We start from the raw sequence: 14,062 nt of genomic DNA on the forward strand, positions 1-14,062 counted from the left end.
ATAAAAAATCTAACTTTATTATAAATGTAGAAACAGCCTTACTGAAGGGGTGGAAGGAAAACATGCTGACCTAATTCTAGAAATGAGTGGAGTCTGTAAGACTAAAAACAAAAGAATTGTACATAAGTACTATACTGTAGTTACAAAGATGCTTTCCATGGGGGTACGGGTTAACAATTCTGACGCTATTACACGTGATTACTGGAAATGCACAATTAAGCAAATGGATGGCAGATGGTAGAAGCCAGATTTCCCATTGTTGAAGTGGGAGGTTACAGATAAGCAAGAGAAGGCTAGAATGATTAATGTGGTAATGGCTTAGAATTGGGAGACATCAATATGAACTCATGTTTAGCTTAATATAGATGGTCACATATGAAAATATTTATAGCTATGTGTATAAATAGTATACACAGGTATTTCCTAGTTCCAACAGCTGAGAAAGCCTAGAAGCAAGGACACTCCAGTAGCAACGAACACACCTACCACCTAGATGTTGGTTCCTAACACCGTTCTCTGATAAAAGGAACCAGGGTTCCTTGGAGAGCCTGGGGCAGGCTCATACAAGCTGGGGCAAGCTGATGCTTGGACTGGCTTATACAAGATGACAGTAGAAGATACTTATCTTCTAGAAAGTAAGGAAGAGCTCCAAAAAAAAAATCACAGTAATGAGAATATTTCAAAGGGACACAGGAGCCAACTCAAAGAGTTCTCAGTGGCCACAGCAGGAACGATCTAAGCAACAAAATCAACAATGTAATATTGGATTATAACTCTAAATGTAAAATATCTACAAATCTATACTGATGTAAACAAATAACAATTAATTTAATTTTAAAATAATTAAGTAGAGACAAATCTGTGCAGAATTCCAAAAAAATCATGTAGATACTTTGCCCTCAAGGTAAAACATAACTCTCCTTACTCCTTAAGTGTGGGCTAAGCATAGTGACTTCCTCTCAAAGATTATAGTATGAAAAGGGAGAAAAAATAACCTCACAGAGGAGAAACATGACAAACACTACTTCAGTCAGGTGATCAAGGTCAACATCAACAGTGATACCATGTTGATATGACATATGATATAGTACATGATAAATGTCATGTAACATATATAATACACTGACACTCTGATAGAATATAATGAGAAGGACATTTTACTTCTGTGGGCTTCCTCCCCACAGTCTGTATCTTCAGTCTAATTATGAGAAAACCATCAGACAAATCCGGATTGAAAGATGTTCTATAAAAAAACTGACCAATATTCCTCAAAATTGTCAAGTTCATCAAAAACAAGAACTGTCACAGCTAAAAGGTGCCTAAGGAGACATATAACTAAATGTAATATGGTATTCTGGATCATAAAAAGGACATTAGGCAAAAGCTGAGAAAATATGTATAAAGTATGGACTTTAGTTAATGTATCAATATTAGTTTATTAATTCTGACAATGTATCATAATAATGTAAGATGTTAATAATAGGAGAAACTGAGTGTTGGGAATATGGGACTGATACAGGAGCTAAAAATAAATTATTTAGGCAGATAGTGAAGGTTAAGAGAGTCCTCAGCAGAGCTTCCCTTTTAACGAAAAGCAGCCCCAAAATCATTTCTTTTCTAACAAAGAGGAGCCTGAAAAATTAGGCTACAAACGGGGTACATAAGCAAGCTGGAAGCTTGCACGAGTGAATGCCGGCAGCTGAGCCAATAGAAAAGGGGTACTCAGAAGCCAGCTATGTTCAACATGAAGGCTCCATCTTCCCTTTTCTTTGTCACCACGTGTACAGTAGAAAAGCTGGCAAACATGGCGCCAGCCAGGTACAGAATCTGCATAATAAAAAATTAGGGTGGGGTGGCCAGCTTCTTTGTGCACTATGCAAATGGCACATCTAGTCCTAAGCAGTTCTTCACGTGCTATGCAAATGGAATACCTGATCTGACCAACCCTTCATGCCCTAAATCAGACACTGCCTCCTCAAGCTCATCTATAAAACCGCCTGTACTTCACTGTGGACCAGAATACCCAATTGGGAGCCCCTCTCTCTGCATGAGAAAGCTTTTCTCTTTCTTTCACCTATTAAACCCACTCTTAACCTCACTCCTTGTGTGTCTGCGTCCTTGATTTCCTTGCTGTGAGGCAATGAACCTCGGGTATTACCCCAGACAAACACCACCACTTCAGGACCATTCTACACTACCTTTTTTTTTTTGAGACGGAGTCTCACGCTGTTGCCCAGGCTGGAGTGCAGTGGCGTGATCTCGGCTCACTGCAAGCTCCACCTCCCAGATTCATGCCATTCTCCTGCCTCAGCCTCCCGAGTAGGTGGGACTACAGGTGCCTGCCACCATGCCCAGCTAATTTTTTGTATTTTTAGTAGAGACGGGGTTTCACCGTGTTAGCCAGGATGGTCTCGATCTCCTTACCTCGTGATCCACCTGCCTCAGCCTCCCAAAGTGCTGGGATTACAGGCATGAGCCACCACACCTGGCCTATACTATCTTTATAATTTTTCTGTATATCTAAAAGTATTTCAAAGTAAAAAGCTTATTTTTAAAATCAATTTTCAAAGTGTCACTTATATTATTCCCTCTATCAAGCTACATATAACCCAACTGTTAATATCTACTTCTAAAAACTCACTTTAATTCTTTTTCTGTTTGTTGTAGTTGTCTAGTTAGCATTCCATGTTCCTTTTTCCTGGCTTTAACTATGTTTTCATGATGAGACAAAGACTCTCTTTTGACACTCAAATCCCTATTCACATGCTCTAACTTGGTGTTCAGGAGATGAATCTTTTTCTCATTATGGTATAGTTGAAAAAGCTGCAGTTGTATCTTGTTCATTTTCAGTTCTTCAAGGAGACTCTGGTAACGTTCTGCCTATAAAAGAGTATAATTCAACAGCAGTTAAAAGGGAGTATATTTAAGTTGGCCTTTCATAAACTCAACTACTATACCAACAAATTAACTAATGAATGTTTATTTATTAGGACATAATGTTCTTGCCAAAAGTAGCATAATTTGGCGAGGGTTTCTGAATATACTTTTTAAATAACCCAATACACCAGCAAATGATTTTGTGTTCTTGCGCTCAGTGGTATGATGATGAGAACAACGAAGTGGCATGCATTAGCCTGGGTCCCTTTTGTCTGGACCTGTGAGTTTCACAACTCAATCAGTATTTCTGGCATCAGCTTCCTCCTTTGTAAACTGAAAGAAGAGTGTGATATGACTTATAAGGTGCTAGTAACTTTAAATTCAATGACTCCAGGAAAAATTCCTACTACAGGAAGTAGTTTTTCTACCGATAAAACAGGACTCTTACAGTGCTAAATTATATGTGAAAAATAATAATTTCCTTAACATTTGTGCTATTAAAGAAATAAAGGAACAGGCTACCTCAAGAGGAGCTCCTAATCAATATTGGAAGTATTCAAAGTAACAGGCTATCCACTAGGATGTTGTAAAAAACAATTAGGAAGTTGTTTCGTTCTAACTGTCCTTAAAATGTTTAAATTTTGCAGTTCAGTATATTGTGATTATTATAGTCTGACTTCCACTGCTGCCACTCCTTTCCACTAACAAAACCAAGGACATGTATACATATTAGAAAACATGAAGACACAGAGAAACATCACTAATAAGAAACATCCACTTTTCATTTACTTCTTCAAATATGTATTGAGTATCTACTATGTGCCAGGCGCTGGTCTATGCATTGAGAATATAGCAGAAAATAAGACAGACTATCCCTGATCCTGTTTGTTTGTTCGTTTGTTTGAGACAGAGTTTTGCTCTCTCACCCAGGCTGGAATGCAATGGCACGATCACAGCTCACTGTAGCTTCGACCTCCTGGGCCCAAGAGATCCTTCTGTGTCAGCCTCCTGAGTGGCTGGAAAGACAGGCGTGTGCCACCACACCAGGCAAAGTTTTTTATTTTTATTTTGGTAGAGATGAGGTCTCACTATGTTGCCCAGGCTAGTCTCGAACTCCTGGGCTCAAGGGATGCTCCCACCTTGGCCTCCCAAAGTACTGGGATTAAAGATGTGAGCCACCATACCCAGCCCAACCTTGCTCTTGTGCAATTTATATTACAGTTATTCTAATGGGGAGAAGAGAGGAAGAAAAGTCAGAGAATAAACACGAGGACTAAACTCTGATCTTTTTTCTTCTCTTGCCCAAATTTCTATCTAAGGAGCCTGGGGAGTCTGCTCTACAAAGTTTCATCAGAGGGTGTTTTTTGTTTGTTTGTTTGTTTGTCTGTTTTGAGACAGAGTCTCACTCTGTCGCCCAGGCTAAAGTGCAGTGGTGCGATCTCGGCTCACTGCAACTTCTGCCCCTTAGCTTCAAGTGATTCTCCTGCCTCAGCCTCCTGAGTAGCTGGGATTACAGGCATGTGCCACCACGCCCAGCTAATTTTTGTATTTTTAGTAAAGACAGGGTTTCTCCATGTTGGCCAGGCTGGTCTCAAACTCCTGACCTCAAGTAATCCACCTGCCTCGGTCTCCCAAAGTGTTGGGATTATAGGCATGAGGCGCCATGCCTGGCCAGAGGGGTTTTATTCAACCCTATATCATATAGCTTACTTTCCAACCTGATGCTGGCATAGTATCACATGACAGATAAGGAAGGAAATTAAAATATTTTAACTGCAAATATGTTTCTTTGCCATATCTTGAAATAGCCGTGCAAAGTTGTCTCTTGTGGGGAAAAAAAATCTACATTCTGTAGAGAATCCCCTTTCCTTTTTCCAAACCTTTTTTCCTGAACCAGGAGACAACCAACTAAGAGTCCGATACCTTTTTAGGTCTGATAAGAAACATTTACAATGTATTCTCTCTGAAGCCTGCTACCTGGAGGCTTCCTGTGCATAACAAGAACATTGGTCTCTACAATCCGTTATCTTAATCCAGACATTTCCTTTCTATTGATTCCAGGTCTTTAGCTAAAACTCTTTCAATCAATTGCCAATCAGAAAATCTTTGAATCCACCTATAACCTGGAAGCCCTGGCTCCCCCTCCTTTCCAGAATGAAGCAACATACATCTTACAAGTATTGACTGATGTCTTATGTTCCCCTAAAATGTATAAAACCTAGCTGTGGCCCAACCACCTTGGGCACATGTTCTCAGGATCTCCTTAGAGCTGTGTCACAGGCCATGGTCACTCATATTTGGCACAGAATAAATCTCTTCAAATATTTTACAGAGTTTGACTCTTTGTTGACAGACAAGCAAACAAATAATAAACAAGATAATTTTATGGAGCAATAAACGCTACAAAAGAAACAAAATAGGGTAATGTGCTAGTACAAGGGAGTGGGTGCTAATTTAGATTGGAGGAATGAACAGTAAATGCCTACCTGAGAAAATGGTTTTTTAATAAAAACATGAATGAGAAACTACCAGGTATGTAAAATCAGGCATACAGCTATCTAGGCAGAGGAAATAGCAAAAGCCCCAGAATAGAAAGGAGTTTGGTGTGTTCAACACATAATAAAGGTCAAGGTGGCAGCAAAGCATAGGAAGTTAAAGCTCAAGAGGTAAACAGAGACAAGGCTAGTATGCCTTATAAGAGACAAGATTCTTGGCCAGGCGCAGTGGCTCACGCCTGTAATCCCAGCACTTTGGGAGGCCGAGGCAGGCAGATCACGAGGTCAGGAGAATGAGACCACGGTGAAACCCCGTCTCTACTAAAAATACAAAAAAAAATTAGCCAGGAACGGTGGCGGGCACCTGTAGTCCCAGCTACTCAGGAGGCTGAGGCAGGAAAATGGCGTGAACCCAGGAGGTGGAGCTTGCAGTGAGCCAAGATCATGCCACTGCACTCCAGCCTGGGGAAAAAAAGAGACAAGATTCTCAGTGCAGTGAGAAGCACTGCACTGGAAGGTTTTATGCATGGAAAGTTAGGATCTGATTTGAGTTTCAAAAATATCACTTTAACTACAACTGAAGATAAGGTACTATATTAGGCATTGTGAAGGGGCCTAAGAAATGTACAGAAGTACATTTGCATGTAATGTGGTCATGGCCTCCTAGGAGGTTCCCAAGACCCTTTTAGGGAGTCCCTGAAAACAAAATTATTTTCATAATAATACTAAGACTTTGTCTATTTCAATGTGTCGACACTTGCACTAACAGTGTGGACAAAATTGCTAGGCCTTAGCATAAGTAAGATTTAACACAGAAGTGTTTATGAGAATCCAGCTGTCTTTTATCAAGCTAGACATTAAGGAAATTATAAAAGTGGTAAAACAATGTCTCTCTTCTAATTGGTTGTGGAAAATACAGTTATCTTTCACAAAAATGCTATTTATATTAACATGTAATTAGTTTACTGCTATTTTTACAGGGATCATTAAAAAATTTTTTAACTTCCAGTGTTAATTTCACATACAATAAATATTAATAGATATAACCCATATGAACAAAAACTCTTTGGGGTCCTCAATAATTTTTAAGAGCATAAGGGGTTTAATATCCAAACATCTGAGAGCCTTTGCCACATAAGACATAAACCCCTCAAGCTTGTTTTTAGTTGGGAAAATCAGACACTTTTCTAGTTCAGGCTGTCCTGCCTATTCGGAAAGAAAAACCCAAATAGTGGGAAATATATCAAAAAGTTTATCTTAATGAATATTGGGCTTTAATTGTCTTATACTATTAAATTAATCTTCTTGGTAAGCCCAAGCCCATACCTAGTGATTCTAACATAGAAAGTTTTATATCCAACAACTAATGGTTACATCTTCATGACATCTTACCTCTTCCTTCTCTAATTTTACTTGTCTGCGCTCTGCCGCTATATTTTTTTTCTTATTAAAATTAAACTGTGCATCCTCTTCGGCTTTTTGTAACTTTCTTTTCTTTTCTTCGTATTCTCCTATAAGCTCTCTTGAAGTGCTGATTTCCTCAAAAAACTGGGTCCTTTCTTTGGGTTTCTTCACTGAAATTGACTCTACAGTTCCCTTTTAAAAACAGTAATGCACATCAACATATAAAATATAGTGATGTATTTTCAAAACTCTGAATCAAATAAACTACTATAGCTACTTACCTGAAAAACCAAACAATTTTGTGCTTTGACTATTATGCCTATCTTTTCCAACTCTGCAATGTAAACAGAACGACTCACAAGATTATCATTAAAGCGAAATTCTGAGCATCCCCCTAAAATAAAAAAATAAACCCTGTTAAAAAATATATAAATACCAGATATACCTCAAAATCCACCGAAAGTTTAATAAAATTATTTTTCTTATTGAAATGGCCAGTTATATAATAATATACATGGGAATAAATGCATTTAATGAGTCAACAAATATTGAGTGTCTATTACATGTCAAGGTCTCTTTTACAGTGGTGAACAAAACACATGAAAGTCTCTTATCTGAAGAGCATATATCCTAGTCAGGATGTAAAAGGAAAATAAATCTCAGAACCCCTAACTCACTAAGCCAAAGGGAAAAGTCAACCTGGGAACTAGGTCATGCAAACTTGCCTCCTATTTTGTTACTAAATAAGGTAGCTGTAAAGATTAAAAAACAACAACAACAGCAACAAAAACTGCATGCCTCCCTCACAATTTACCCACAGGGAAATTCCTTGTGGGCCCCAAGATCTTTACCCTAAAACAGTTCTGTTGAATTTCAACCTGACAATATAAATTGATAGCTTATCTTCACATGTACAGGACAAAGGACAGAACTCAAAAGTCATCCCTCTGCTCACCTGAGATAAATGCATATCTGATTGTCTCCTCTGCCCTATCTTTATCTTTTTTTTTTCTGAGACAGGGTCTTGCTCTGTTGACCAGGTTGGAGTGCAGTGGCGCAATCTTGGCTCACTGTATCCTAGACCTCCCGGACTCAAGTCATCTTCCCACCTCAGCCTCCTAAGTACTGGGACTATAGGCTCACGCTACCACACACAGCTAATTGTTTGTAGAGACAGGGTCTCACCATGTTGCCCAGGCTGGTCTCAAACTCCCGAGTTCAAGCAATCGTCCTGCTGTGGCCTCCCAAAGTGCTGGGATTACAGGCATGAGCCCCATGCCCAGCCTATATTATCTTATATAAAAATGCAGATTCACTGAGCTAGCCTAATGCAGAAGTGACTATGCCTCTACCCCTGTCACATGTGAACAATTGATCAAAGGCTCAAAAGAATGCAACCACTGGTCTCTTATCTATCCACACCTTTAAAAAAAATTTCTTCCTCTTTCCCAAATCCCCGCTCTTTTCCCGTAAATGTATATACACACACACACACAAATTCAAACATTTCACTCAAGTTGCTTTTTGGTGGTAGAAAAAACTGTCTATAATAAAGCCAAAAACATGCATACAATTTGTTCATCACTAAGAAAAACTGATAAACATAAAGAACCTCAAGAATAAATTTTATGATTTCTCTGTCTTCAAGGTACTCCTTCCTTCATCTTATTATTATTTTTTTGAGACGGAGTCTTGATCTGTCGCCTAGGCTGGAGGGCAGTGGCGCGATCTCGGCTCACTGCAAGCTCTGCCTCCCGGGTTCATGCCATTCTCCTGCCTCAGCCTCCCGAGTAGCTGGGACTACAGGTGCCCGCCACCATGCCCAACTAATTTTTTGTATTTTTAGTAGAGACAGGGTTTCATCGTGTTAGCCAGGATGGTCTCAATCACCTGACCTCGTGATCCGCCCGCCTCGGCCTCCCAAAGTGCTGGGATTACAGGCGTGAGCCACCATACCCGACCCTCCCTCCTTCATCTTAACTAAATATCCAGATTTTAAAATGTTATTTGACAGTAGGGGGATTTGAACAATTATGTCAGTTAAGGAAAAGCAGACATAATTGGAGAAATATGTGGCGAATCAAACAGGTTCTGTTACTTGCTTCTGAGATATGCTATGCAAGAGAAAAAAGAACTCTAGTTCATTACACCAGTAGAATAATAAACCATACCCTCCAAAGAAAGAAAAAATGGGCAATCTTACTTGACTCTTGAAAAATAAAATGAAAAAAAATTATAAAAAACTACCTCGGATAATCCTTGCAAATGTTTTCTCTTCGCCACTTTCCTCCACATATATAATTTTTACACTTGCAGAAGAAGAAATAGGTTTTCCAATATGTGCTCCATGAATGAGTTCTTGAATATTTTTCACTCTTAAATTAGCTATTTTCTCTCCCATTACAAAACTAAGTGCATCCATTACATTAGATTTTCCTGGGGAAGAAAAAGAGATAAAACATTATTCATTCTTAATGATAAAAAGCCCTACCCAGAGCTGAAGAAATCAGGCCACCAATCGAAGTGAAATATAGCCAAAAGACATGTCCTTTTTAATCAATGTTCAAAATGCATGACTGAAATATTTGATGTAGATAACTCATTTCTTCTATGCATCTATTGTAGACTATTAAGAGGTCTAAATTTAAGGACTGAAATACACCTATCTAAATCCCAGCTCTCTTCCATTGTTAGGTATCACACCATGGCAAATCATTTAACTTCACTGAGTTTCAATTATCCTCATTTTATAAATATGGAAACTACCTAAAGCATTGGTGCAGCACCAAATCCTCTTATACTCTAAAAAAGAGAGGCTAAGGCTGGACGCGGTGGTTCACACCTATAATCCTAGCACTTTGGCAGGCCAAGGTGAGCAGATCACCTGAGGTCAAGAATTCGAGACTAGCCTGGCCAACACGGTGAAGCCCCCTCTCTACCAAAAAATATAAAAAATAGCCGAGCTTGGTGGCACGCACCTGTAGTCCCAGCTACTCAGGAAGCTGAGGCAAGGGAATTGCTTGAACCTAGGAGGCGGTGGTTGCAGTGAGCCGAGATTGCACCACTGCACTCCAGCCTGGGCAACGAGGAGAGACTCCAACTCTAAATAAATAAATAAATAAATAAATAAAACAAGAGAAGCTAACTAAATCCAGGATCAAGGGCTAGATTAAAATTGTTTGATTGGTATGAGATGGTGCTACACAACATTTATATAGCAGGCTTGATACTGTTATCTTTTGAAAGTCCTACTTACAAGGTTGGCTGGCTTACAGGGATTTGGATTTGGATGTTGGGAGGGTTTCTAACATTCCCTATTAAGAATGGCTCACAGTGCCTAAACTATCTGTACAAACAATATGATTTAATCTGAACATATGCTTTCTTTCTAGGATTCTGGAATATTATTTTATAATTTCTTCTGAGGAAGGTCTGGCCTAAGAAGATTCTGGAACTTGGGTACATGATAGGCAAACGGTGCCTATGTGACAATCTCCCGATAAAAACGCTGCACATTGAGTCTTTAGTGAGGTTCCCTGGTGGGCAACATTTCACATGTGTGCACTAGCTGCTGGAGGAATGAAGCACTGAGTGACACCAATGGGTAAGGACTTGGAATCTTGCAACTGGTTTCCTAAGACTTTGCCTCATATACCCTTTCCCTTTGCTGAGTTCGCTTTGTATTTTTTCACTGTAATAAATAATAGTATTGAGTCAAACTATATGTAGAATCCTGTGAGTTTTCCCAACAAATTACTGAACCTAAGGGTAGTTGTGGGCATTCCTAACCCCAGTGTTAAATCTGTTACCCAATCATTGGCCCATAATTTTCTCTAAGACAATTTCCAAGGTGCAATGTCAATGCAGCTGTCACCATCACTATTATTTCTCCTTTTCACATCCCTTCCCCTATATCCACAAAGCAGTTTAAATTTTCAGGCTGGGCGCAGCAGCTCACACCTGTAATCCCAGCACTTTGGGAGGCCGAGGCAGGAAGATCACCCAAGGTCAGGGGTTCGAGACCAGCCTGACCAACATGGTGAAACCCCGTCTCTACTAAAATACAAAAAATTAGCCAGCTGTGGTGGCGTGCACCTGTAATCCCAGCTACTCGGGAGGCTGAGGCAGGAGAATCACTTGGATCCAGAAGGCAGAGGTTGCAGTGAGCTGATATTACACCACTGTACTCCAGCCTGGGCAAGAGAGCAAGACTCCATCTCAAGACAAAAGAAATAATTAATTAATTTTCAATGCCAAAACTAGGAAGGTAACATAAACAAAGCAAAGGAATACTATCAGCCACCAGAAATATGGCTTAGTTTTAGAGGTTTAGGGTCTTTCTAAAAAGAACTAGAAATAAATTGCTGCAAATTTATTTAGCTGAGTCTCAGTCAACTAACAGGTATGAAACGGCTTTTTTGGGTTAATGGATAATCTGCACATTGAGGGCTATTGTAAGACAGTGCATATGGACAAGATAAACATTCACTGAATTAAATTATTAAGTAATTTAAGTATTAAGTAACAAAACTAAACATAAACTTTTAAAATCAATAAGTCAATCCTTATTTAAATCTGCCTAAAATAAATACTTCTCATCCAAATCCATTTATTCCATTAAATTTCATTAATATTGTCCCTGCCTAATAAAGGTTATAGTCTGTCAAGAGTCAAGGCAGCATGACATACCACAAAGTGGCAACAACCCAAACTATCAACTGATGAATGGATAAACAAAATGTAGTATATCTATACAGTGAAATATTATTTGAAAATAAGAAGGAAATAAGTACTAATACAAGGAGTAACATAGATGAATCTGAAAAACATTAAGTGAAAGAAGTCAGACACAAAAGGCCATATATTGTCTGATTCTATTTATATGAAATGTCCCAAATAGGTAAATCCATAGAGACAGAAAGTGAATTAGTAGATACCAGGGGCTAGGTGGAGAGGAAATAACAGGGAGTGATTGCTAATGAGTACAAGGTTTCTTTGGGCGCAATGAAAATGTTTTGGAAGTAGATGGTGATGATGGTTGCACAACTTTTGAATATACTAAAAACCACTGAACGGTGCATTTTATTTATTTATTTATTTTTGAGATGCAGTCTTGTTCTGTTGTTGCCCAGGCTGGAGTGCAGTGGCGCGATCTCAGCTCACTGCAACCTCTGCCTCCCAGGTTCATGCGATTCTCCTGCCTCAGTCCCCTGAGTAGCTGGGACTACAGGCGTGCGCCACCACGCCAGGCTTTTTCGTATTTTTAGTACAGATGGGGTTTCATCATGTTGGCCAGGCTGGTCTTGAACCCCTACCTCCAGTGATCTGCCTGCCTCAGCCTCCCAAAGTGATGGAATTACAGGTGTGGGCCACCATGCCAGGCCTTATTTTTTTGTTGAGACAGAGTCTTGCTCTGTCGCCCAGGCTGGAATGCAGTGGCACAGTCTTGGCTCACTGCAACCTCCGCCTCCCGGGTTCAAGTGATTCTCCTGCCTCAGTCTCCCAAGTAGCTGGTATTACAGGCATGTGACACCACCCCCAGCTAATTTTTGTATTTTTAGTACAGACGGGGGTTTCACTATGTTGGCCAGGCTGGTCTCTAACTCCTGACCTAAGGTGATCCGCCCGCCTCGGCCTCTCAAAGTGCTGGGATTATAGGCATGAGCCACGGCGCCCGGCCAATTTTATTTTATATTTATCTTATTTTATTTTTTTTATTTTAGAGTCGAAGTCTCGCTCTTGTTACCCAGGCTGGAGTGCGGTGGTGCTATCTTGGCTCACTGCAACCTCTGCCTCCCGGGTTCAAGCGATTCTCCTGCCTCTGCCTCTTCAGTAGCCGGGATTACAGGTGCATGTCACCACACCCGATTAATTTTTGTATTTTTAGTAGAGACAGGGCTTCACCATGTTGGTCAGGCTGGTCTCGAACTCCTGATCTCATGATCCACCCGCCTCGGCCTCCTAAAGTGCTGGAATTACAGGTGTGAGCCACCGCGCCCAGCCTTTTTTTTTTTTTTTTTCTTTTGAGACGAGAGTCGCACTGTGTTGCCAGGCTGGAGTGCAATGGCGTGATCTTGGCTCACTGCAACTTCCACCTCCCAGGTTCAAGCGATCCTCCTGCCTCAGCCTCCAGAGTAGTTGGGATTACAGGCACGTGCCACCACACCCAGCTAATTTTGGTATTATTAGTAGAGACCTTCGCAGGTCCTCTGGCCTCTCCAGACCTCAGTTTCCCCAACTATAAAATGGGGGAGAGCAGCCATGTGCCACGGCTAACCAAAGACGGTGTCGCCAGGAACTTAGCAAAAGCTCAGTAAACTGGGTCATCATCACTACATTCCTGGGTCAAAGCTCCCTTGGATCCAAATGGTGGTTCTGGCTGCTTGGAACCCATTACCTCCTCGACAGCTCCCTCTCACTTCAACTTGGGATGAGAAGGGAAAAGGGACGGGAGTGACCAGGGCCAAGGGCCAGAGCAGTCCCCGAAGCGGGAGTGAGGGCAGAGAACAGGGCCCAGGGCGGGACCGGGGCGGAGAGGAAGCGTCAGGACCCCCGGGGTGGAGGGCGAGGGTGGGCGCCCCAGGGTGGGGGGCGAGGGTTGGGAGCCCCTGAGATGAAGGGCGAGGGCCGGAGCTGAGGTGGGGTGGGGTCCCTCAGGGTGTCGGAGGAGGGTCGGGAGCCAGGAGGTGGAGGGCGAGAGCGGGGCCCGAGGCGGGGCCGAGTGGAAGGGTCCGGACCTCTGAGGTGGGGCGGAGGAACAAGGGTCAGGACCCCCGAGGTGGAGGGCGAGGACCGGGGCTGAGGTGGGGTGATGGGCAGGGGCTGGGCCAGGGCCAGGCCGGGATCCAGTCGGGGTCAGGGTCCAGGACTGGAAGGGGAAGGCCGGCCAGGCGCCCGCGGCAGACGCCCACACCCCACAGGCCACGTGTGGCCTGGACGCCTGGGACGGCGGAGGCGCCCCGGTGGCGCCCTGAGCTGCTCAGTTACCAGAGCCGTTGGGGCCGATGATGCAGGTGAACCTCCGGAAGGGGCCAATGGCCTGGCGGCCCCGCCACGACTTGAAATTTTCCACAAGCAGCAGCTCCAGGTGGGCCATGGCGCCACCCTCCACGCTTCACCCGCGTTATCAAGCGCCGGCGGAAAAAGCGCGGGAAGGGATTCGCCAAGTGTCGCGAGAAGAGAGCGAGACGCGGCAAGCGCGGAGCCGTTCCTTAGCAACGAGTTGTGGACGTTTCCGAGAGAGCGGGAGCGTCTGTACCTCTGCGGCGTCACTGGGAGCCCGACGG

General features: G+C 42.1%; 1 protein-coding gene across 2 annotated transcripts in view; it reads right to left on the bottom strand.

Moving 5' to 3' along the window:
* Positions 1–13,940, bottom strand: part of SMC1B (structural maintenance of chromosomes 1B) — a 69,608-nt gene extending 55,668 nt beyond the window's left edge. The window contains exons 1-5 of one of the 2 annotated variants that reach the window (XM_019018720.3): positions 13,764–13,940; positions 9,024–9,212; positions 7,058–7,170; positions 6,765–6,968; positions 2,642–2,880 (exon numbers count right to left, since the gene is read on the bottom strand). In XM_019018720.3, coding sequence (XP_018874265.1) covers positions 2,642–2,880; positions 6,765–6,968; positions 7,058–7,170; positions 9,024–9,212; positions 13,764–13,872 — 854 coding nt within the window. In that variant the 5' untranslated portion in view covers positions 13,873–13,940. The remainder of the gene's footprint in view (positions 1–2,641; positions 2,881–6,764; positions 6,969–7,057; positions 7,171–9,023; positions 9,213–13,763) is intronic. The other variant, XM_055375376.1, reaches the window with a different exon arrangement.
* Positions 13,941–14,062: the final 122 nt, after the last annotated feature.

The sequence above is a fragment of the Gorilla gorilla genome, chromosome 23 (assembly GCF_029281585.2).
Source record: "Gorilla gorilla gorilla isolate KB3781 chromosome 23, NHGRI_mGorGor1-v2.1_pri, whole genome shotgun sequence".
Lineage (NCBI taxonomy): Eukaryota > Metazoa > Chordata > Mammalia > Primates > Hominidae > Gorilla > Gorilla gorilla.